Raw genomic sequence first — 20283 nt, forward strand, 5'->3', positions numbered from 1 at the left:
CTGTAACTTTTTGTCTTTAGCTTTGCCTATTCTGGACATTTCCTATATATGGAATCATGTAATATGTGTTATTTTGCGACTGGGTTTCCTGTATGTGTTTTCAAGTTTCATCCGTGTTGAATCATGCATCAAGACTTCATTGCTTTTTACTGATGAATAATATTCCATTGTAAGGAAATACAAGTTGAGCATCCCTAATCTGAAAATACAAAATGTGGAATGGTCCACAATTTGAAACAAAAATGAATTATGTGTTTAGTCTTGGGTCTCATATCCAAAATCTCTCCTTATGTATATGAAAATATTCCAAAATAAAATCAGAAACACTTCTGATCCCAAGCATTTTGGATAAGGGGTACTCAACCTGTACCACATTTTATTTACGTACTTACCAGTTGATGGACGTTCAGATTGTTTCTACTTTTTGATTATTATGGATTATGCTGTAGAACATTCATGTAAAAGTTTTTGTATGGATGTACGTTTTCACGTTTCTTGAGTACATACCTAGTAGTGAAATGCTGAGTAAAATTGTATGTTTACATTTAATATCTTGAGGAACTGCTAAACTGTTTTCCAAAGCACCTGTACCATTTTACATTCTCACTAGCAGTGTATGAAGGTTCAGATTTCACCACATCCTTGCCAACATTAGTTATTATCTGTCTTTTTAAATATAGGCATTCTAGTGGATGTGAAGTATTGAATTGTGGTTTTGATTTGCATTTCTTTAGTGGCAATGATGTTGTGCCTATGCTTTCATATGCCCATTAACTTTTTTTTTTTTTTTTTTGAGAGCGAGAGTGTCACCAGGCTGGTGTAGTGGTGCGATCTTGCTCACTGCAACCTCTGCTTCCCAGGTTCAAGCGATTCTCCTGCCTCAGCCTCCCGAGTAGCTGAGACTACAGTCACACGCCATCATACCACGTGAATTTTTTTTTCTTTGTATTTTTAGTAGAGATGGGGTTTTACCATGTTGTCCAGGATGGTCTTGATTTCTTGACCTCGTGATCTGCCCACCTTGGCCTCCCAAAGTGCTGGGATTACAGGTGTGAGCCACCATGCCTGACCCCATTGACTATTTGTGTGTCTTCTTTAAAGAAATGTCTATTCAGAGATTTTGCTTTTGGCTATTTATTGTTTTTAACATTTTTAAAAATTATTTTTATTTGTAATTGACACAGAATTGTACATATTTATAGGATACAGTGTGATGTTTCAATGCAGCTATATACTATGTAGTGATCACAGTATAATTGCCATATCCATCGCTTTCACATTTATCATTACTTTGTTGTGATAACATTCAAAATCTTCTCCTTTAGTTATCTTGAAATACACACTACATATTTGTTATTTTTATGACTGAGTTATAAGAGTTCTTTATATACTATGGATCCAAGTCCCTTGTCACATCTATGATATACAAATATTTTCTCCCGTTCTGTAGGTGGTCTTTTCACTTTCCTGATGGTATCTTTTGAAGCACAAGTTTTTATTTTGATTAAGTCCAATTTGTCTATGTTTTTCTTTTGTGGCTTATGATTTTTGTGTTATATCTAAAACACCATTGCCAAGGTCACAAGTTCACAATGATTCACTCAAATACTTTCTTTTAAGAGTTTTACAGTTTATTCCTTACATTTAGGCCTTTGATTTATTTTGAGTTAATTTTTTTGCATGGTGCAAGGAAAGGGTCCAAGTGAATGTTTTTGCATGTGGATATCCAGTTTTCCTATCACTTTTTGTGGAAAAGATTTTTCTATCCCCAATGAATTATCTAGGCACCCTTATTAAAGGTCAGTCATAAATATAAAGGTTTATTTCTGGACTCTCAATTCTGTTACATTGGTCTACATATCTATATTATGCCACTACCATACTATCTTGATTACTATACTTTGTAGTAAGTTTTAACTCAATAAGTGTGCATCCTCCAACTTTGCATCCTCCAACTTTATTCTTTTTAAAGATTGCTTTGTCTATTCCTGGCTACTTGCATTTCCATATGAATGTTAGGGTCAGCTTGCCAATTTTTCCCAAATCCTATCAGTGAGGATTTTTTTTTTTAATTTTTTTTAATTTTTTTTTTATTGCAATTTAGGTTTTGCGGTACATATGGAAAACATGCAAGGTTGTTGCATAGGTGCTTACGTGGCAGTGTGATTTGCTGCCTTCCTCCCCTTCACCTATATCTGGCATTTCTCCCCATGCTATCTCTCCCCAACTCCCCACCCCCCGCTGTTCCCCCAACTCCCCCAACAGACCCCCGTGTATAGTGCTCCCCTCCCTGTGTCCATGTGTTCTTATTGTGCAACACCCGCCTATGAGTGAGAACATGTGGTGTTTGATTTTGTGTTCTTGTGTCAGTTTGCTGAGAATGATGGTTTCCAGGTTCATCCATGTCCCTACAAAGGACACGAACTCATCGTTTTTAATGGCTGCATAATATTCCATGGTGTATATGTGCCACATTTTTCCTGTCCAGTCTATCATCGATGGGGATTTGGGTTGGTTCCAGGTCTTTGCTATTGTAAACTGTGCTGCAATGAACATTCATGTGCATGTGTCCTTATAGTAGAACGATTTATAATCCTTTGGATATATACCCAGTAATGGGATTGCTGGGTCAAATGGAATTTCTATTTCTAGGTCCTTGAGGAATCGCCACACTGTTTTCCACAATGGTTGAACTAATTTACACTCCCACCAACAGTGTAAAAGTGTTCCTATTTCTCCACATCCTCTCCAGCATCTGTTGTCTCCAGATTTTTTAATGATCGCCATTCTAACTGGTGTGAGATGGTATCTCAATGTAGTTTTGATTTGCATTTCTCTAATGACCAGTGATGATGAGCATTTTTTCATATGTTTGTTGGCCTCATGAATGTCTTCTTTTGTAAAGTATCTGTTCATATCCTTCACCCATTTTTGAATGGACTTGTTTGTTTTTTTCTTGTAAATCTTTTTTAGCTCATTGTAAATTCTGGATATCAGCCCTTTGTCAGACGGGTAGGCTGCAAAAATTTTTTCCCATTCTGTTGGTTGCCAATTCACTCTATTGACTGTTTCTTTTGCCGTGCAGAAGCTGTGGAGTTTGATTAGGTCCCATTTGTCTATTTTGGCTTTTGTTGCCAATGCTTTTGGTGTTTTGGTCATAAAGTCCTTGCCTACGCCTATGTCCTGAATGGTTTTGCCTAGGTTTCCTTCTAGTGTTTTTATGGTGTTAGGTCTTATGTTTAAGTCTTTAATCCATCTGGAGTCAATTTTAGTGTGAGGTGTCAGGAAGGGGTCGAGTTTCTGCTTTCTGCATATGGCTAGCCAGTTTTCCCAACACCACTTATTGAACAGGGAATCCTTTCCCCATTGCTTGTTTTTATCAGGTTTGTCAAAGATTGGGTGGTTGTAGATATGTTGCATCGCCTTGGAGGCCTCTGTTCTGTTCCATTGGTCTATATCTCTGTTTTGGTACCAGTACCATGCTATTTTGATTACTGTAGCCTTGTAGTAGAGTTTGATGTCTGGTACTGTGATGCCTCCCGCTTTGTTCTTTTTGCTTAGAATTGACTTGGCTATGCGGGCTCTCTTTTGGTTCCATATGAAGTTTAAGGTGGTTTTTTCCAGTTCTGTGAAGAAGGTCATTGGTAGCTTGATGGGGATAGTGTTGAATCTGTAAATTACTTTGGGCAGTATGGCCATTTTCACGATATTAATTCTTCCGAACCATGAACATGGAATGTTTCTCCATCTGTTTGTGTCCTCTCTTATTTCATTGAGCAGTGGTTTGTAGTTCTCCTTGAAGAGGTCCTTTACGTTCCTTGTTAGTTGTATTCCTAGGTATTTTATTCTCTTTGTAGCAATTGTGAATGGCAGTTCGTTCTTGATTTGGCTCTCGTTAAGTCTGTTATTGGTGTATAGAAATGCTTGTGATTTTTGCACATTGATTTTGTATCCTGAGACTTTGCTGAAGTTGCTTATCAGTTTCAGGAGATTTTGGGCTGAGATGATAGGGTCTTCTAGATATACAATCATGTCGTCTGCAAATAGAGACAATTTGACTTCCTCCTTTCCTAATTGAATACCCTTTATTTCTTTTTCTTGCCTGATTGCTCTGGCTAGAACTTCCAGTACTCTATTGAATAGGAGTGGTGAGAGAGGGCATCCTTGTCTAGTGCCCGATTTCAAAGGGAATGCTTCCAGTTTTTGCCCATTCAGTATGATATTGGCTGTCGGTTTGTCATAAATAGCTTTTATTATTTTGAGGTATGTTCCGTCGATACCTAGTTTATTGAGAGTTTTTAGCATAAAGAGCTGTTGAATTTTGTCTAAGGCCTTCTCTGCATCAATTGAGATAATCATGTGGTTTTTGTCTTTGGTTCTGTTTATGTGGTGAATTACATTTATAGACTTGCGTATATTGAACCAGCCTTGCATCCCCGGGATGAATCCTACTTGATCATGGTGGATAAGCTTTTTGATGTGCTGTTGCAATCGGCTTGCCTGTATTTTATTGAAGATTTTTGCATCTATGTTCATCATGGATATTGGCCTGTAGTTTTCTTTTCTTGTTGAGTCTCTGCCGGGTTTTGGTATTAGGATGATGTTGGTCTCATAAAATGATTTGGGAAGGATTCCCTCTTTTTGGATTATTTGGAATAGTTTCTGAAGAAATGGTACCAGTTCCTCTTTGTATGTCTGGTAGAATTCGGCTGTGAACCCATCTGGACCTGGGCTTGTTTTGGGTGGTAGGCTCTTAATTGCTGCCTCGACTTCAGACCTTGTTATTGGTCTATTCAGGGTTTCGACTTCTTCCTGGTTTAGGCTTGGGAGGAGGAAGTGTCCAGGAATTTATCCATTTCTTCCAGGTTTTCTAGTCTATGTGCATAGAGTTGTTTGTAATAATCTCTGATGATGGTTTGAATTTCTGTACAATCTGTGGTGATATCCCCTTTATCATTTTTTATTGCATCTATTTGGTTATTCTCTCTTTTCTTTTTTATTAGTCTGGCTAGTGGTCTATTTTATTGATCTTTTCAAAAAACCATCTCCTGGATTTATTGATTTTTTTGAAGGGTTTTTCTTGTCTCTATCTCCTTCAATTCTGCTCTGATCTTAGTTATTTCTTGTCTTCTGCTAGGTTTTGAGTTTTTTGATCTTGCTCCTCTAGCTCTTTCAATTTTGACGATAGGGTGTCAATTTTAGTTCTCTCCTTTCTTCTCATGTGTGCACTTATTGCTATATATTTTCCTCTAGAGACTGCTTTAAATGTGTCCCAGAGATTCTGGTATGTGGTGTCTTTGTTCTCGTTGGTTTCAAAGAACATCTTTATTTCTGCCTTTATTTCAGTGTTGATCCAGTCAACATTCAGGAGAAAGTTGTTCAATTTCCATGAGGCTGTGTGGTTCTGGGTTGGTTTCTGAATTCTGAGTTCTAACTTGATTGCACTGTGGTCTGAGAGACTGTTTGTTATGGTTTCCGTTCCTTTGCATTTGCTGAGGAGTGATTTACTTCCAATTATGTGGTCAATTTTAGAGTAGGTGTGATGTGGTGCTGAGAAGATTGTATATTCTGTGGATTTGGGCTGGAGAGTTCTGTAAATGTCTATTAGGTTTGCTTGTTCCAGGTCTGAGTTCAAGTCCTGGATATCCTTGTTAATTTTCTGTCTCGTTGATCTGTCTAATATTGACAATGGTGTGTTGAAGTCTCCCACTATTATTGTGTGGGAGTCTAAGTCTCTTTGTAAGTCTTTAAGAACTTGCCTTATGTATCTGGGTGCTCCTGTATTAGGTGCATATATATTTAGGATCGTTAGCTCTTCTTGTTGCATTGATCCTTTTACCATTATGTAATGTCCTTCTTTGTCTCTTTTGATCTTTGTTGCTTTAAAGTCTATTTTATCAGAGATAAGAATTGCAACTCCTGCTTTTTTTTGCTCTCCCTTTGCTTGGTAAATCTTCCTCCATCCCTTTATTTTGAGCCTTTGTGTATCCTTGCATGTGAGGTGGGTTTCCTGGATACAGCACACTGATGGGTTTTGGCTTTTTATCCAATTTGCCAGTCTGTGTCTTTTGATTGGGGCATTTAGTCCGTTTACATTTAGGGTTAATATTGTTATGTGTGAATTTGATCCTGTCATTTTGATGCTAGCTGGCTGTTTTTCCCATTGGTTGACGCAGATTCTTCATTGTGTTGATGCTCTTTACCATTTCATGCGTTTTTGGAGTGGCTGTTACTGGTTGCTCTTTTCTATGTGTAATGCCTCCTTCAGGAGCTCTTGTAAAGCTGGTCTGGTGGTGATGAAATCTCTGAGTACTTGCTTGTTCGCAAAGGATTTTATTTTTCCTTCACTTATGAAGCTTAGTTTGGCTGGATATGAAATTCTGGGTTGAAAGTTCTTTTCTTTAAGGATGTTGAATATCGGCCCCCACTCTCTTCTGGCTGTAGGGTTTCTGCTGAGAGATCTGCTGTGAGTCTGATGGGTTTCCCTTTGTGGGTAACCCGACCTTTCTCTCTGGCTGCCCTTAGTATTTTCTCCTTCATTTCAACCCTGGTGAATCTGATGATTATGTGCCTTGGGGTTGCTCTTCTAGAGGAATATTTTTGTGGTGTTCTCTGTATTTCCTGGACTTGAATATTACATAATATCCTGAAGAGTATTTTCCAGCTTGGATGCATTCTCTTCGTCACATTCAGGTACACCTATCAAACGTAGATTAGGTCTTTTCACATAGTCCCATATTTCTTGTTGACTCTGTTCATTCCTTTTTACCCTGTTTTCTCTAATCTTGCCTTCTCGTTTTATTTCATTGAGTTGATCTTCGACCTCTGATATCCTTTCTTCTGCTTGGTCAATTCGGCTGTTGAAACTTGTGCATGCTTCACGATGTTCTCGTGTTGTGTTTTTCAGCTCCATCGATTCGCTCATATTCCTCTCTAAGTTGTCCATTCTTGTTAACATTTCGTCAAGTCTTTTTTCAAGGTTCTTAGTTTCTTTGCATTGGGTTAGAACATGTTCTTTTAGCTCACGGAAGTTTCTTATTATCCACTTTCTGAAAGCTGATTCTGTCATTTCATCACACTCATTCTCCATCCACTCTTGTTCCCTTGCTGGTGAGGAGTTGTGCTCCATTGTAGGAGGAGAGGTGTTCTGGTTTTGGGTGTTTTCATCCTTTTTGCGCTGGTTTCTTCCCATCTTTGTGGATTTATCCACCTATCGACTTTGTAGTTGCTCTCTTTCTGATTTTAGTAACTTTAAGTCTGCAGTAGCTGAACTCATAAACCCCCTTTTCTTCCCCCCAGGTGTTCTGTCCCAGGGAGTTAGGGCTTTATGATTTTCCGCTGTCTTGCAACCGTTTTCCCTACCCACTAGGTGGCAGCCTAGTCACACTCAGCCTGCAGAGGCTTTGTTGAGCTGCTGTGGGCTTTGCCCAGCTTCCGTGTGAACTTCCCTGCAGTCCTGTTTATATGGGTGTAGTTAGAACTGCTTCCGCTATGCTGGCCCGCCCCTGTAGTGACGGAGTCTCTGTAGTGGCGAGTTGTCTTGGTTATGGCAAATTGCCCTGGGAACTGCAGGGTGTTTCCTGGTGGGGGACGCCCCTCCTCCACAGAGCTGGACCGTCCCAGGTTCAGCTGTGTTTCCAAAGGCGCTTTCTTTGCCCGGGAATCTCTTGGCTTGACTCCCTGCCTCAGCTCCCCTTGCTGGCCCAGAGGGGACCCAGTCTCGCTCACTCTGCACAAGGAGCTGCTGCTCCCTGCCCCAGGTGCAGGCCGAACGGCCGCGCCAGTCCAACCAGCAGCGTTGGCAACCCATGGAGCTCCTCCACCTGTGAATCTCCTGGTCTGTGGGCAGTAAAAATTCACTGCCCTGTGAGCCGCTGCGTCAGCCGAAGCAGCGGCTCTGAGATTCGTGGCGCGCCCTTGCCTGGGAGTCTCCTGGCTTGACTCCTTACCTCAGCTCCCCTTGCTGGCTCAGAGGGGACTCAGTCTCTCTCGCTCTGCACAAGAAGCTGCTGCCCCCACCCCGGGCGTAGGCTGAGCGGCCGCACTGCTCAAACCAGAGCCGCTGGCGACCCGTGGGGCTCCTCCTCCTGTGAATCTCCTGGTCTGTGGGCAGTAAAAATCCGTCTGGAAATGCGGCGTCCACTCACCCTCTGCGCCTTCTCTCAGTGCTGCGATCCTGACTTCCTCCTAATCGGCCATGTTGGATCCTCCGGATTTTGATAGGGATTTGATTTTATCTGTGGGTCAATTTACAGACTATTGCCATTTTAGCAATATTAAATATTTTACCTTGGGAACATAGACTGTATCTTCATTAATTTGTACATTCTTTAATGTATTTAAAACTGTTTTTTAGTTTCAGGGTATCAATTTTGTACTTTTATTGTTACATTTCTACTTATTGTATTCTTTTTGATGACTTTACAAATGTAATTGTTTTTAAATTTCATTTTTAGATTGTTCATTACTAGTGTATAGAAATGCCATTAGTTTGTATTGATGTTGACTTGTGTCTGGAAATCTGCTGACCCTGTATATTATTTCTAAAAGCATTTTAGTGATTTCCTTATTATTTTGTAGATCCAGAGTCATGTCCTCTATAAAGAGATAGTTTGATTTCTTCTTTTCTTTCTGGATGCCTTTTGTTTCTTTTCCTTATCTAACTCCACTGACTAGAATTTGTAATACAATGTTTAATAGAAGTGAGAAGAACAGATATTGTTCTCTCATTTCAATCTGAAGGGAAAAGCCATTTAGTCTCTCACCATTAAGTATGATATTAGTAGTAGATTTTTCATGGATGTTTTTATCAGGCTGAGAAAGTCTTATTCAACATCTTCCTGCTATTCCTACTTTGCTGAGTGTGTTCATCATGAAAGAGATTTAAATTTCGTCAAGTATTTTTTCTGTGTCCATTGAGATGATTATATGGTTACTGTGCTTTATTGCATTATAGTTTGTATTACACTAATTAATTTTATGACAGTAAACTATGCATTCTTATGATAATTCCAACTTGGTCATGATATATAATAACTTTTGTGTGTTGCTACATTTGGATTGGTTGTATTTTGTTGAAGATTTTTGTGCCTATCTACATAAATGTAGTTTTCTTGTGATAGCTTTCATTTTGATATCAGGGTTACATTTGCCTATTAAAATGAGCTGGGAAGTGTTTTTTCCTCCTCTATTTTTTGGGAAAGGTTTGTGAAAAGTTACTATTAATTATGCATTAAGTATACTATAGATTCACCAGCAAAGCTAACAGGGCCTGGCCATTTCTTCATAGAAAGTTAAAAAATTTCTAATATGATTACTTTACTTTGTACAGGCCTATTCAAATTTTCTACTTAATCATGGGTCAGTTTTGGTATTTTCTAGGAATTTTCTCATTTTATTTAAGTCATTGGTTTGTTGGCATATACTTGTTTATCTCATTATCTTATAACCCTTTTCATTTCTGTAAGGTCAGTAGTGCTGCCCTCTATTTATTTTCAGATTTTAGTAATACTTATTTTCTCTCTCACTCTCTTTTCCTGATCTGTCCACTAAAGGTTCACCAATTTTATTGATCTTTTCAAAACTAATTTTTGTTTTCAATGATACATATTTTTTTTATTGTTATTGTTAACTTCCAGTCTAGTCTTTATGATTCTGTCTGCTTGGTTCTCATCTTTTTTCAGTTTCTTAAAGTTACAGGTTACTGATTTGAAATATTTCATCTTTTTCCAATTTACATATTTATTGCTAAGAAATTCCCTCTATGCATGGCTTTAGGTGCATCTTGTATATGTTTTTGCATGTTGTGATTTTGTTTTAATTTATCTTGACATATTTTCTAATTCTCATTGTGATTTTTTCTTTGATTCTTATTTAGGAATGTACTGTTTAATTTTTACATATTTCTGAATTTCCCAAAATTTTAAAAAATTTATGTAAATATACAAGGTACAAATGCAATTTTATTACATTCATAGTAGTCAAGTGCATAATGGTCAAGTAAGTCTATTTTGGAGAATATTCCTTGTGTATATGAGAAAAATATGTATTCTGCTGTTGGTGTGCTGAGGAAAGTGTTCTGTAAATGTCTGTGAGTACAGTTGCTTTATACTGCTGTTAACGTTTTTCTGTGTTCTTGTTAATCCTCTGCATAGCTGTTCTAACAATTATTAAAAGTAGAGTATTAAAGCCTCTAACTATTATTATTTAATTGACTAATTGTACTTTCAGTTCTGTCAGTTTGCTTCATGTATGGTGGGGTTCTTTGTTTTCATGCATATATGTATTTAAAATTGTTGTATTTTCCTGATGGACTGGCATTTTGCCCTTATAAAATTGTCTTCTTTATCTCTAGTTACATTTTTTTCTTAAAGTCCGTTTTGGTTGATACTAATGTAGCACTCCAATAATTACATGGTTGTTGTTTGCGTGGTGTAACAGACAGTAGATCTGTATTTATGTTACTTGTTATGCTAACCTATTTATTTACCTTTTCTGGTTCTCTTCACTTCTTCCTGTGAATTCAAATTACCATCTTGTATCATTTCTGATCTTCAATAAGTCTTTTTCCTGCCTCTATACTTTGTGCTATTATTGTCAAATATGTTACATTTCTATATTATAGAACAAACCATACAATTATATATTCATTATTTTAAGATATTTCTTTTAATCAGGAGAAATAAAAAATATGAAATGATATTTTTTATAGTTATCCATATAATTACCACTGACACTCTTTTTCTGTGTGTGTAATTCAAATTACTATCTGATGTTACCTGCTTTCAGCCTGAAAACTTTCTTTAGCTTTTCTTGAAAGGCAAGTTTGTCAGCAATACATTCTCTCAGTTTTTATTTCTATGGGAAAATATTTATTTTGTCTTCATGTTTGTTAATTTTACTAGATATTTTCTTAATTGACAGATGCTTTTTCTTTCAGTGCTTGAATATATCATCCCACTTGCCTTCTGGTCACTAATGTTTAATGATGAAAAGTCAGTGGTTGGTCTTACTGGGGTTCTCTTGTACTTGGCATGTTATTTTTCTTTACCTATTCCAAAATTTTCTTTTTGACTATGATGTTTCTGGTATGGATTGCTTTATGTTTATTCTAAAGTTTGTTTAACTTCTTGGAGGTGTAGATGAATGTTTTTATCAAATTTGGAAAGTTTTCAGCTATTATTTCTTTGAATATTTTTTCTGATTATTTTCTCTTTTTTCTTTCAGTCTTCCATTTCATGTCTCTTGGTGCGTGTAGTGTCCCACATTTCTCTGAGGGGTTGGAGGTTTTCTTATTATTATGCTTTCTTTTCTCTGTTCTTCAGATTGCATCATCTTCATCAGTATATTTTTCAGTTCATTGATTCTTTTTCTGCTGGTTCAAATCTATCATTGAGCCCCTTCCCTGAATTTTTCATATGGTTATTCTACTTTTTAACTCAAAAATTTCCATTTGATTATTTTAAATAGTTTGTTTATTTATCTGTTTATTTATTTATTAAATAGTCTCTGTTTGATGAGTCATTCCCATCATACCTCCCTTTAACCATTCTTTATAGTTCAGAGTGGGGCATGTGAAGTAAACTGGTTCAATTAGATATACTAGAAATTTGTTTAGAAAGTTGGAGCAGAGGATTACCTTCTTCCATTTTAATGATTTGGGCATGGATATGAGGCCTAAAACTGCTACAACTCTTTTTGCTACCATGAGGTAAGTTAACCTGAGGATTAAGCAAATACGTATGAAGGAGGAGAATAGTAAGAAAATATCTAAGGAAACTGAAAAACTGGTTGAAACACTGATGATGTCTTAACCTCTGAATCAAATAGCATTGAAGTTTTGCCTAATACTACTTCCAGTTATATGAGCTAGAAGATACTCCTTGTTGAAAATGTGGCACATATACACCATGGAATACTATGCAGCCATAAAAAGCGATGAGTTCGTGTCCTTTGTAGGGACGTGGATGAATCTGGAAACCATCATTCTCAGCAAACTGACACAAGAACAGAAAATCAAACACCAGATGTTCTCACTCATAGGTGGGTGTTGAACCATGAGAACATACGGACGCAGGGAGGGGAGCACTACACACTGGGGTCTGTTGGAGGGGAATAGGGGAGGGACATCAGGGGGTGGGGAGTTGGGGAGGGATAACATGGGGAGAAATGCCAGATATAGGTGACGAGGATGGAGGTACAACATGCTGTGTATGTACCTTTGCAACAATCCTGCATGTTCTGCACATGTACCCAAGAACCTAAAGTGCAATATAATATTTAACAAAAAATACTGTAAAATAAAAAAAAAAAGAAAGAAAATACTCCTTGTTAGGAGAAATTAACTGGTGAAAGCATCTAATAGTTTCAACTAATTAAAACAGTTTTTAGGAAGGACTCATCCTAAGTAGTGAGAAAAACATTGTATTAAATAATAAGTTTTGTCATTAAATTTGTCTAGCATATATCTGTTGTTTTCCCCTGATATTTTACATAATGTATATTGTTTTGTATGACCTAATTATTGTACATTAATAATTTAAAAAGTAGAACAAAAGTGCTAATGGATTTACAGCCATAAGACAAAACAGTAGTAATACTGAATTAAACTCATTTTTAAGAAAACCCTGGCTTAGAAGATAAATATGAATGTGCAAACCTTGATAATTTACATCTGGAGTGTTTTATTGCTGGTAACATTGTTATGTTTAAATTAATTTAGCAAGTTTTGCTTCTTTCTTTTTGTATGAGTAGGCACCAACTCTCTCCTTGCACTAAAAGTTATTAGGGGGATTTACAAATATTCCAAGAAAGAGAGAGAATAATATAAAGTTAGACAAAGAGTAGTAGACTTTCTGAGCCTGCTTGGCAAGAGGTAGATAAGAATAAGGCAAACATAGTAACGGGGGGTTCATGAGTAATACATGGAAACAGAATTTACAGGGCTGTGATCAGGAAAAGAGAAAAAAGAGTCAGTATATCTTGTGCCCTAACTGTATGGGAGAAGAAAATAATTAGGAAAATATATATTGGATTTTAGAAGGAAAATAAATCTTCATTTTGTAGCTTCTATGCTTTAGCCCTGAGCAACCAGAGAACTTTTTCGATTACCAAGTGTAAGCTTTGACCTCAATATGTAGGGTTAGATTTTAATATCTTTGGTTCCACTTTTGCTAACTCTTTAAGCCAGCTGTGAGACACACTGGTTTTCCTCTCCTTGTGGCGTGCAGCCTGGTTTCCTTTCTCTCGTTCTCTCACTCTTTGGCATAAAAGGAGAAGCAGTGAGAGGACAAGTCTGCCAGAGTAGGAGGCAAGGAACCAAGCTGGATGCCTGCAAGACTGCAGACAAGTTCCTCGAGCTGCAGGATGAAGAATTTGAGCCAGCTTCATCTCCCTTATTATTTGAAAAAACAAAATGGCATTTGCTACTGTCAATATTATCAAAAATTAGGAATCTACAGGCTGGCAGCAAAGTAGATAGAAGAGTGTATCTAAATACATCAGTATTTTTAAAAAATATATTTTAATTAGGTACCTTGGACCTGCAGGCATACAGCACTGCTGTTTCATCTACATTGCATTATATCCTCACAAATTATTCTGTTGATCAAATGAAGTCAACAAGAGGACAATAGTTAAGGATCACAGAAACCAAAAACCCAGTGAGGAATGTCTGTGAGGCCCTTCACAGGCAGTTTCTGGTAATGAGAGGCTACTAGATTCTTGCGCTGTGAAGAAAAGCTAGCAGAGTGTAAAACAGACTCAGAAAAATTCCGAAGATTGTATTTGAAGTCTGGCTTCTCTTTGCTACTCACTAGCTATATCACCTTGGGTAGAGCAGGCACTGCATTTCAGATATTATCTTTACCTGTATAATGGAGATGATGATAAAACCTTTGCCTTCCATATGGTTTGTTGTGAGATGCAAATAAACACATGAGAAACTACTTTATAAGTTAGACTGTGCTGTCTGCTAAGTGTTATGACTTTCTAGACATAAGTGTGTGTTTCTAGCTGCCAAAAAATGTTTATGAAATCCATAGATTATTTTAATAAGACTTAGCATACACAATAATTTCTACCTGTTCACCCATTTAATTAAGTAACACAAGTAAAGTTCTACTAGCAAACTCAATATGAGTTTTACCTTTGTCTTTTTTATAGATTTGCTAATTAGCTGAGAAATGGTAGGAGACAAGGGTGAGAATAGGAAACACTGAAAAGTTAGGAAGTTAATGGATAGGCCCTAACACAATAATTAGCCCCTAAAAAAAACAGAGGTATTGCTAGAAATTTATAAGACCATCATCAATATACTCATTCATGTCTTGATACCTTTTAATCATAATGCAGAAGTATGAAGAAACCATATCATGATTTTTATGTTTTCTTCCAATTAGTAGATTTCTTATGAAATGGGGCAATGTGTGATTTAAAAATAATGGTGTTTTTAGGGCCTTTTAATTATTATGTTTCCAGAAAAATGGAATTGTTATTGTGCTAAGGAATGTAATTGTGCTAACACAATGTGTTATTGTGCTAACTGATACTATCCTGATTCCCCACTTGCATTTATTGCTAAGGAAAGTTAAGTTCAGAGTGGCAGTGTCTTGTCACAGCCTCTAAGTTCGGCACTATCAAATATTGTAATTGACTCACCCAGGCAAAGAAAAAAATAATTCTCAGAAAAACATTTACTTTGTAGGTCAAAATTTTCCTTGAGACCACGCAATGTGGGAAACAGATGCCACAGACCCCTGGTCTGATTGCCTTTGGAAATATGACAAAAACACCCAAAGTCAAGAGAACCCTGCTTTCTCAGGTACAACAAAAAGACATAGCATAGACAATCCTATAAAGAAGAGAATTCTAAACAATGGCATAATATAAATCTGAATAAAATAAGGGATTGGAGTCCAAAAACCTGAAGTTTTTTCCCAAGCTCCTGTGGTCTGAAAAAAGACAAACTTCTAAGAAAATGTGTTTGTGTGTTGGATGGGTGTTTGTGTTTGTGTTCACAGGCCTGAAATTCAACAAATGTGGGAAAGCAATAGTTGTAGGCCATAAGAAAAATATAGACAGTTTTTATTAAAAAGTGATGCTGGAAATAGATTTAATTGATTAGATTTGAAATACATTTTGTGGATGAGCATGACCTCTGGTGTTAATCTAGGGAAATTCTCTCACTTATATGCCTTAATGGAACAAAAGAAGCAAATTTAATTTTCTGAAAGCTTATCACTGGAAATCATAGGCCTTGATTTGCGTCTGTTTTTCTCCAACCTTTCCTCATTTCCTTCCTCTTTCCTTCTCTCTGAACTCACAAGTATAAATAAGTACAATGTGCAAAGCACTATCCAAGTGGAAGAATATTGCTTTGTTGCTTCATTTAACTTTATATGTTACATGTATCTCTACAATTCTGTATAGGAAAAAAAAAAGAAAAAATGTTATACACATTTAAAATGTCTATATATAAACTTAAAATTTGTTGACTTTATTTAAAAAAAGAATGATGAAAATAAGAACTTAAATGTGCCTGTTATAACCTAATAGTGTAAATTGTGTTAAACCAATGAAGTTATGATGATTCAGACTAAAAATGAAACACAAAATTATCTTGTTTTTTCATCATCATGCTAATAGAGGTTAATCATACTCTCAATATACAGACATCTATTAGCAAGATGGCTTTTTGAGTGTGTGTAATCAGTTGATTTCTTAACAGAAAGGTGATGATTGATTTGCTCTCTGTCCAATCACAGTGAGTTTTACACTATTAAATTATTTTATGAGCTTTTTCAAAATAGTGGCTAGCTGGAAGTAGCGTTAGTCTGAGTTTTGGTGTTCTCATAGTCCCTCATGTTGTGGATCAAATTTCCATTTTCTTCTGAATTTTGTGCATTCTATCCTCCTGTGTACCCCTTTGGAGAGAAGTGATAACTCCATGCAGCATTACAATAAATCTCAGCAGGCACTTTTTATTTCTACATGATTAGTGGCACTGCAACTAATCCCATGTTAGAGCATAGACATATACATGGCAAAGGATACACTTTTGCCTATTATTTTGTTTTTGCAGCCTCTGTTGAAGCCCTGAATTTGCTATTTGACAACGTCAGTTTGACACAAGGGATGCAGCCATTTTTCTTTTTTTCAGTTCAGTAACTGTAGAACCTTGTATCTAATTTAAAGCTGGCAACAACTATTGTGGTATTTCGGGGTGGAGGCTATGTAATCTTTTATCTAAATTTATGAATGGCTAATAAAAATATTTATTTACCATAATTTTCCTTTGAAGTATTTAGACTTGTAAGGATGAATCAAACATTTTCACTCAGTCGGTACCTACAGCAACTGGAAGGCTATATAATTTGTTGCAAAGGGTACTAATACATGTTTGATGGATTTTGTGCATGAGTTGAATTTCTTTTTCAGACAAGAAGGTTAATAACTTTTCATAAGGAAGCTTTCCTTTTAATTCAAATTACTTCTTAGGATTGTTTTTAATAGTCATGCTCTCCACACAATTCATGCAATATGTACTCAGCTGCCCCAAGACTCAATTAGCTTCGTGATTCTAAACAAGTTTTATTTAATTACCATTTTGAAAATACAAAACAAAACCCATAATAGATTATAAAAACAAAATTCTGTCTCTGAATGTTTGCCACTAAATTATATTCTTGACCAAGACCATTGAGAAATTCAAGTCTGGACAGTATTCATTATCTCAAGTCCAGGGCGATGGGATAAAGCAGCTCTACGCCCCACACTCCATTTTTTCTGCTGAATGTTTATTTGCACGTAGAAAAAATTAAAATTGTTTAACGTGTCCAAAGAATATCCTAAAATGAATTATTCACTCTGTGGCACTGAGAGCACACACACGCACGCACACCCTTACAAGCAGATACCAAGGTAAGCAATTTAGGGCAGCTGCCGAGTAGAGTATCAAGAAATTGGATCCAGCTGAGAATTCCAATTACCTAATGACCAAATGAGGGTGATCCGCTTTCACTCGAATTTCTAGGTCTAATTCGTTGTAAAATATCATAAAAATCAGGTTTTAAAATAATTAAAATGGAAACAAATATTCAGCGGGCCCATTTCTTTCATCTTTAGGGGGAGACGGGAATTTGAATTCACAAAGAAATGCAAATGTAGAGACTTAAGATGGAGCAGAAACAAAGAACCTTCAAAAGGATCACCTAGCGCATTGTCTTGGTACATCTCAGAACACAGCACGGGGAATTTGGGAGACATCAAATGCAATTTTTGTTAGTTTATTAGAGAATAAATAAATAAATTATGATACCGAACTCCAACATAACGCCAACACTGTCCATGGGCAGCGATTATTGAGCCCAAGCTATCATTCTTAATAAGTTCCCTGCCTGCCCGCGCCAGGCCCCTCTCCCACCCCTCGCTGCAGTTAGGACTTGACAAAGATGCTCGATATTTGCGCATTTGTGACGGGTCTTGGCTTTCTGTCTGCGCTGCAGGTGAGGAGGAAGAAGAGGAGCAGAAGAGGAGCCGGTGGCCGCCGTTGGCTGAGCACACCCCACACCTTTGAGCGAACCACCTGCCTCTCCACCTCCAGGGAAGCCCTCGGACCTCCGGATTCGGGCTGCCGGAGGGCCTGAGCGCCTAGAGCCCACGACCCGGCGGCCGGGGGCGCTAGCCCCTCATGTTCCGGAGAAGGCGCAAATGTGAGCTGGCGGTAGCGGGGAAAGCCCTCCGCCCCCGCCAGGGGGACCCGGGAAGCCCGCACCGGCTCCGCGGGCGGACTGCGGGGATCCCCTCCTCCGGCCCCGCCCCCACCCTCCCCCGGCCCGGGTGCCGAGGCGGTTAACCCTACCCGCGCCGCAGCGCACTTGGGCAAGAGCGCCGCGCACCCGATCCAGATTCCTGAGCCGGGCGCGGGGCAAGGTCCGGGCGCTGGATCGGCTATGATCCCGCAGCGGCCAAGGCAGGGCTCAGGCCCGGGCATTCTCGCCACACGTTGCTGCACTGGCGAAGCCAGTCGCCAAACTTTTTCTCCCCAGAGCCAGTGCCCCCGCAGTTACTTGGCGGGCTGCCGGCAGCCCACTCTCGGCGGGACGATCTGGGAAAAGCGGGCGTGGGGCGAGGGGGCTGCTGTCTTGCAGCCCTGCGAGGCGTGCAGGCGAAGTGGTCGGCGTTCCGCACGGTTCCTGCGCCTGCCCCCTGGCCGGGGTGGCCCGACGTGCTGCAGTGGCTGGCGCAGGTGATCCGGGCAGCGCGTCCAGCACTAGTCAGGGGGGCAGCGGCACGGGAGGGAGGGCGCCTTTCTCTTTTCTCCTCCCCCTGCAGCCCAGCTGCACTGCGTGGGGGCTCTCCGTCTCCAGCAGGGCAGAGGGGCGCACGCTATCAGCAGGTGGAATCCCTGCCCTGGAGCGCCCTGGCTCTGGACTGCGTCCCCCAGGGTTTCTGTCCTACAGACTCCCCTCCCCATCTTTCTCTGCCACACACGCTTCCCTAAGCCGCGCGCGCCGCAAACTCAGTCTCGGTCCCCGCAGGTGATGTCATGCCCATTGTTTTGGTGCGCCCAACCAATCGGACTCGCCGCCTGGATTCTACCGGAGCCGGCATGGGCCCTTCCTCGCACCAGCAGCAGGAGTCCCCGCTCCCGACCATAACGCATTGCGCAGGGTGCACCACCGCTTGGTCTCCCTGCAGCTTTAACAGCCCTGACATGGAAACCCCATTGCAGTTCCAGCGCGGCTTCTTCCCAGAGCAGCCGCCGCCGCCGCCGCGCTCCTCACACCTGCATTGCCAGCAGCAGCAACAGAGCCAGGACAAGCCGTGCCCGCCCTTCGCGCCCCTCCCGCACCCTCAGCACCACCCGCACCTCGCGCACCAGCAGCCGGCCAACGGCGGCAGCAGCCCATGCCTCCGGTGCAACAGCTGCGCCTCCTCCGGTGCCCCGGCGGCGGGGGCGGGGGATAACCTGTCCCTGCTGCTCCGCACCTCCTCGCCCGGCGGCGCCTTCCGGACCCGCACCTCTTCGCCGCTGTCGGGCTCGTCGTGCTGCTGCTGCTGCTGCTCGTCGCGCCGGGGCAGCCAGCTCAATGTGAGCGAGCTGACGCCGTCCAGCCATGCCAGTGCGCTCCGGCAGCAGTACGCGCAGCAGCCCGCGTCCACCTCCCAGTACCACCAGTGCCACAGCCTGCAGCCCGCCGCCAGCCCTACGGGCAGCCTCGGCAGCCTGGGCTCCGGGCCCCCGCTCTCGCACCACCACCACCACTCGCACCCGGCGCACCACCAGCACCACCAGCCCCAGGCGCGCCGCGAGAGCAACCCCTTCACCGAAATAGCCATGAGCAGCTGCAGGTACAACGGGGGCGTCATGCGGCCGCTCAGCAACTTGAGCGCGTCCCGCCGGAACCTGCACGAGATGGACTCAGAGGCGCAGCCCCTACAGCCCCCTGCGTCCGTCGGAGGAGGTGGCGGCGCGTCCTCGCCGTCTGCAGCCGCTGCAGCCGCCGCCGCTTCGTCCTCAGCCCCCGAGATCGTGGTGTCGAAGCCCGAGCACAACAATTCCAACAACCTGGCGCTCTATGGAACCGGCGGCGGAGGCAGCACTGGAGGAGGCGGCGGCGGTGGCGGGAGCGGGCACGGCAGCAGCAGTGGCACCAAGTCCAGCAAAAAGAAAAACCAGAACATCGGCTACAAGCTGGGCCACCGGCGCGCCCTGTTCGAAAAGCGCAAGAGGCTCAGCGACTACGCGCTCATCTTCGGCATGTTCGGCATCGTGGTCATGGTCATCGAGACCGAGCTGTCATGGGGCGCTTACGACAAGGTACGGACTTGAACCCCTGCCTACGCTACCAGAGTCGGGCGCTGGGTGGTTAGGATGGGCATTGGCAGGGACCCTTTGCCTGCGGGGTCTCCAGCCTCCCCGGGACGATCAAGGGAGCCCTCCAGTACAGCGGGCGCGTCTAAGACGCGCATCCCTAGTCAGCTAAACAACTCGGAGATGAACCCTTTCCGCGTGTAGCCAAAGTTCTCGAGGCAGTAAGAGTGTCCAGCGCGTTCGGGCACCTTAAGTAAGTGGTTCTGGGAGTCGGTGGGGAAACCATCTATATTCCTCCCTTGGTGAATTGTTTTTAGGAGGCCCCTTTCAACCCTCTCTCTTGAACTCAGGAGTAAGTAACTTCCTCTCTGGTTTTGCTAGCTTGGAGCAGCGGCGCTTAGGTCCGCTGTGGCGTGGACCCGGCAAAGCCCAACCACGCATCTTCCCAGTCTTTCCAAGTCTGCTCT

General features: G+C 41.0%; 1 protein-coding gene and 1 long non-coding RNA gene across 2 annotated transcripts in view; both read left to right on the forward strand.

The window, feature by feature from the left end:
- The window catches only part of LOC105729386 (uncharacterized), a 306201-nt gene extending 288488 nt beyond the window's left edge, over positions 1-17713 (forward strand). Inside the window, exon 4 of the long non-coding RNA XR_001110236.1 lies at positions 17505-17713. This is a non-coding gene — a long non-coding RNA (uncharacterized LOC105729386). The remainder of the gene's footprint in view (positions 1-17504) is intronic.
- A 594-nt stretch (positions 17714-18307) lies between these two features.
- Positions 18308-20283, forward strand: part of KCNN2 (potassium calcium-activated channel subfamily N member 2) — a 140301-nt gene continuing 138325 nt past the window's right edge. The window contains exon 1 of the mRNA XM_012470086.2: positions 18308-19822. Within this exon, the coding sequence (XP_012325509.1) occupies positions 18548-19822 (1275 nt within the window). The 5' untranslated portion in view covers positions 18308-18547. The remainder of the gene's footprint in view (positions 19823-20283) is intronic.

The sequence above is a fragment of the Aotus nancymaae genome, unplaced genomic scaffold (assembly GCF_030222135.1).
Source record: "Aotus nancymaae isolate 86718 unplaced genomic scaffold, 86718_ANA_hifiasm-v0.15.2.pri h1tg000014l, whole genome shotgun sequence".
NCBI lineage: Eukaryota > Metazoa > Chordata > Mammalia > Primates > Aotidae > Aotus > Aotus nancymaae.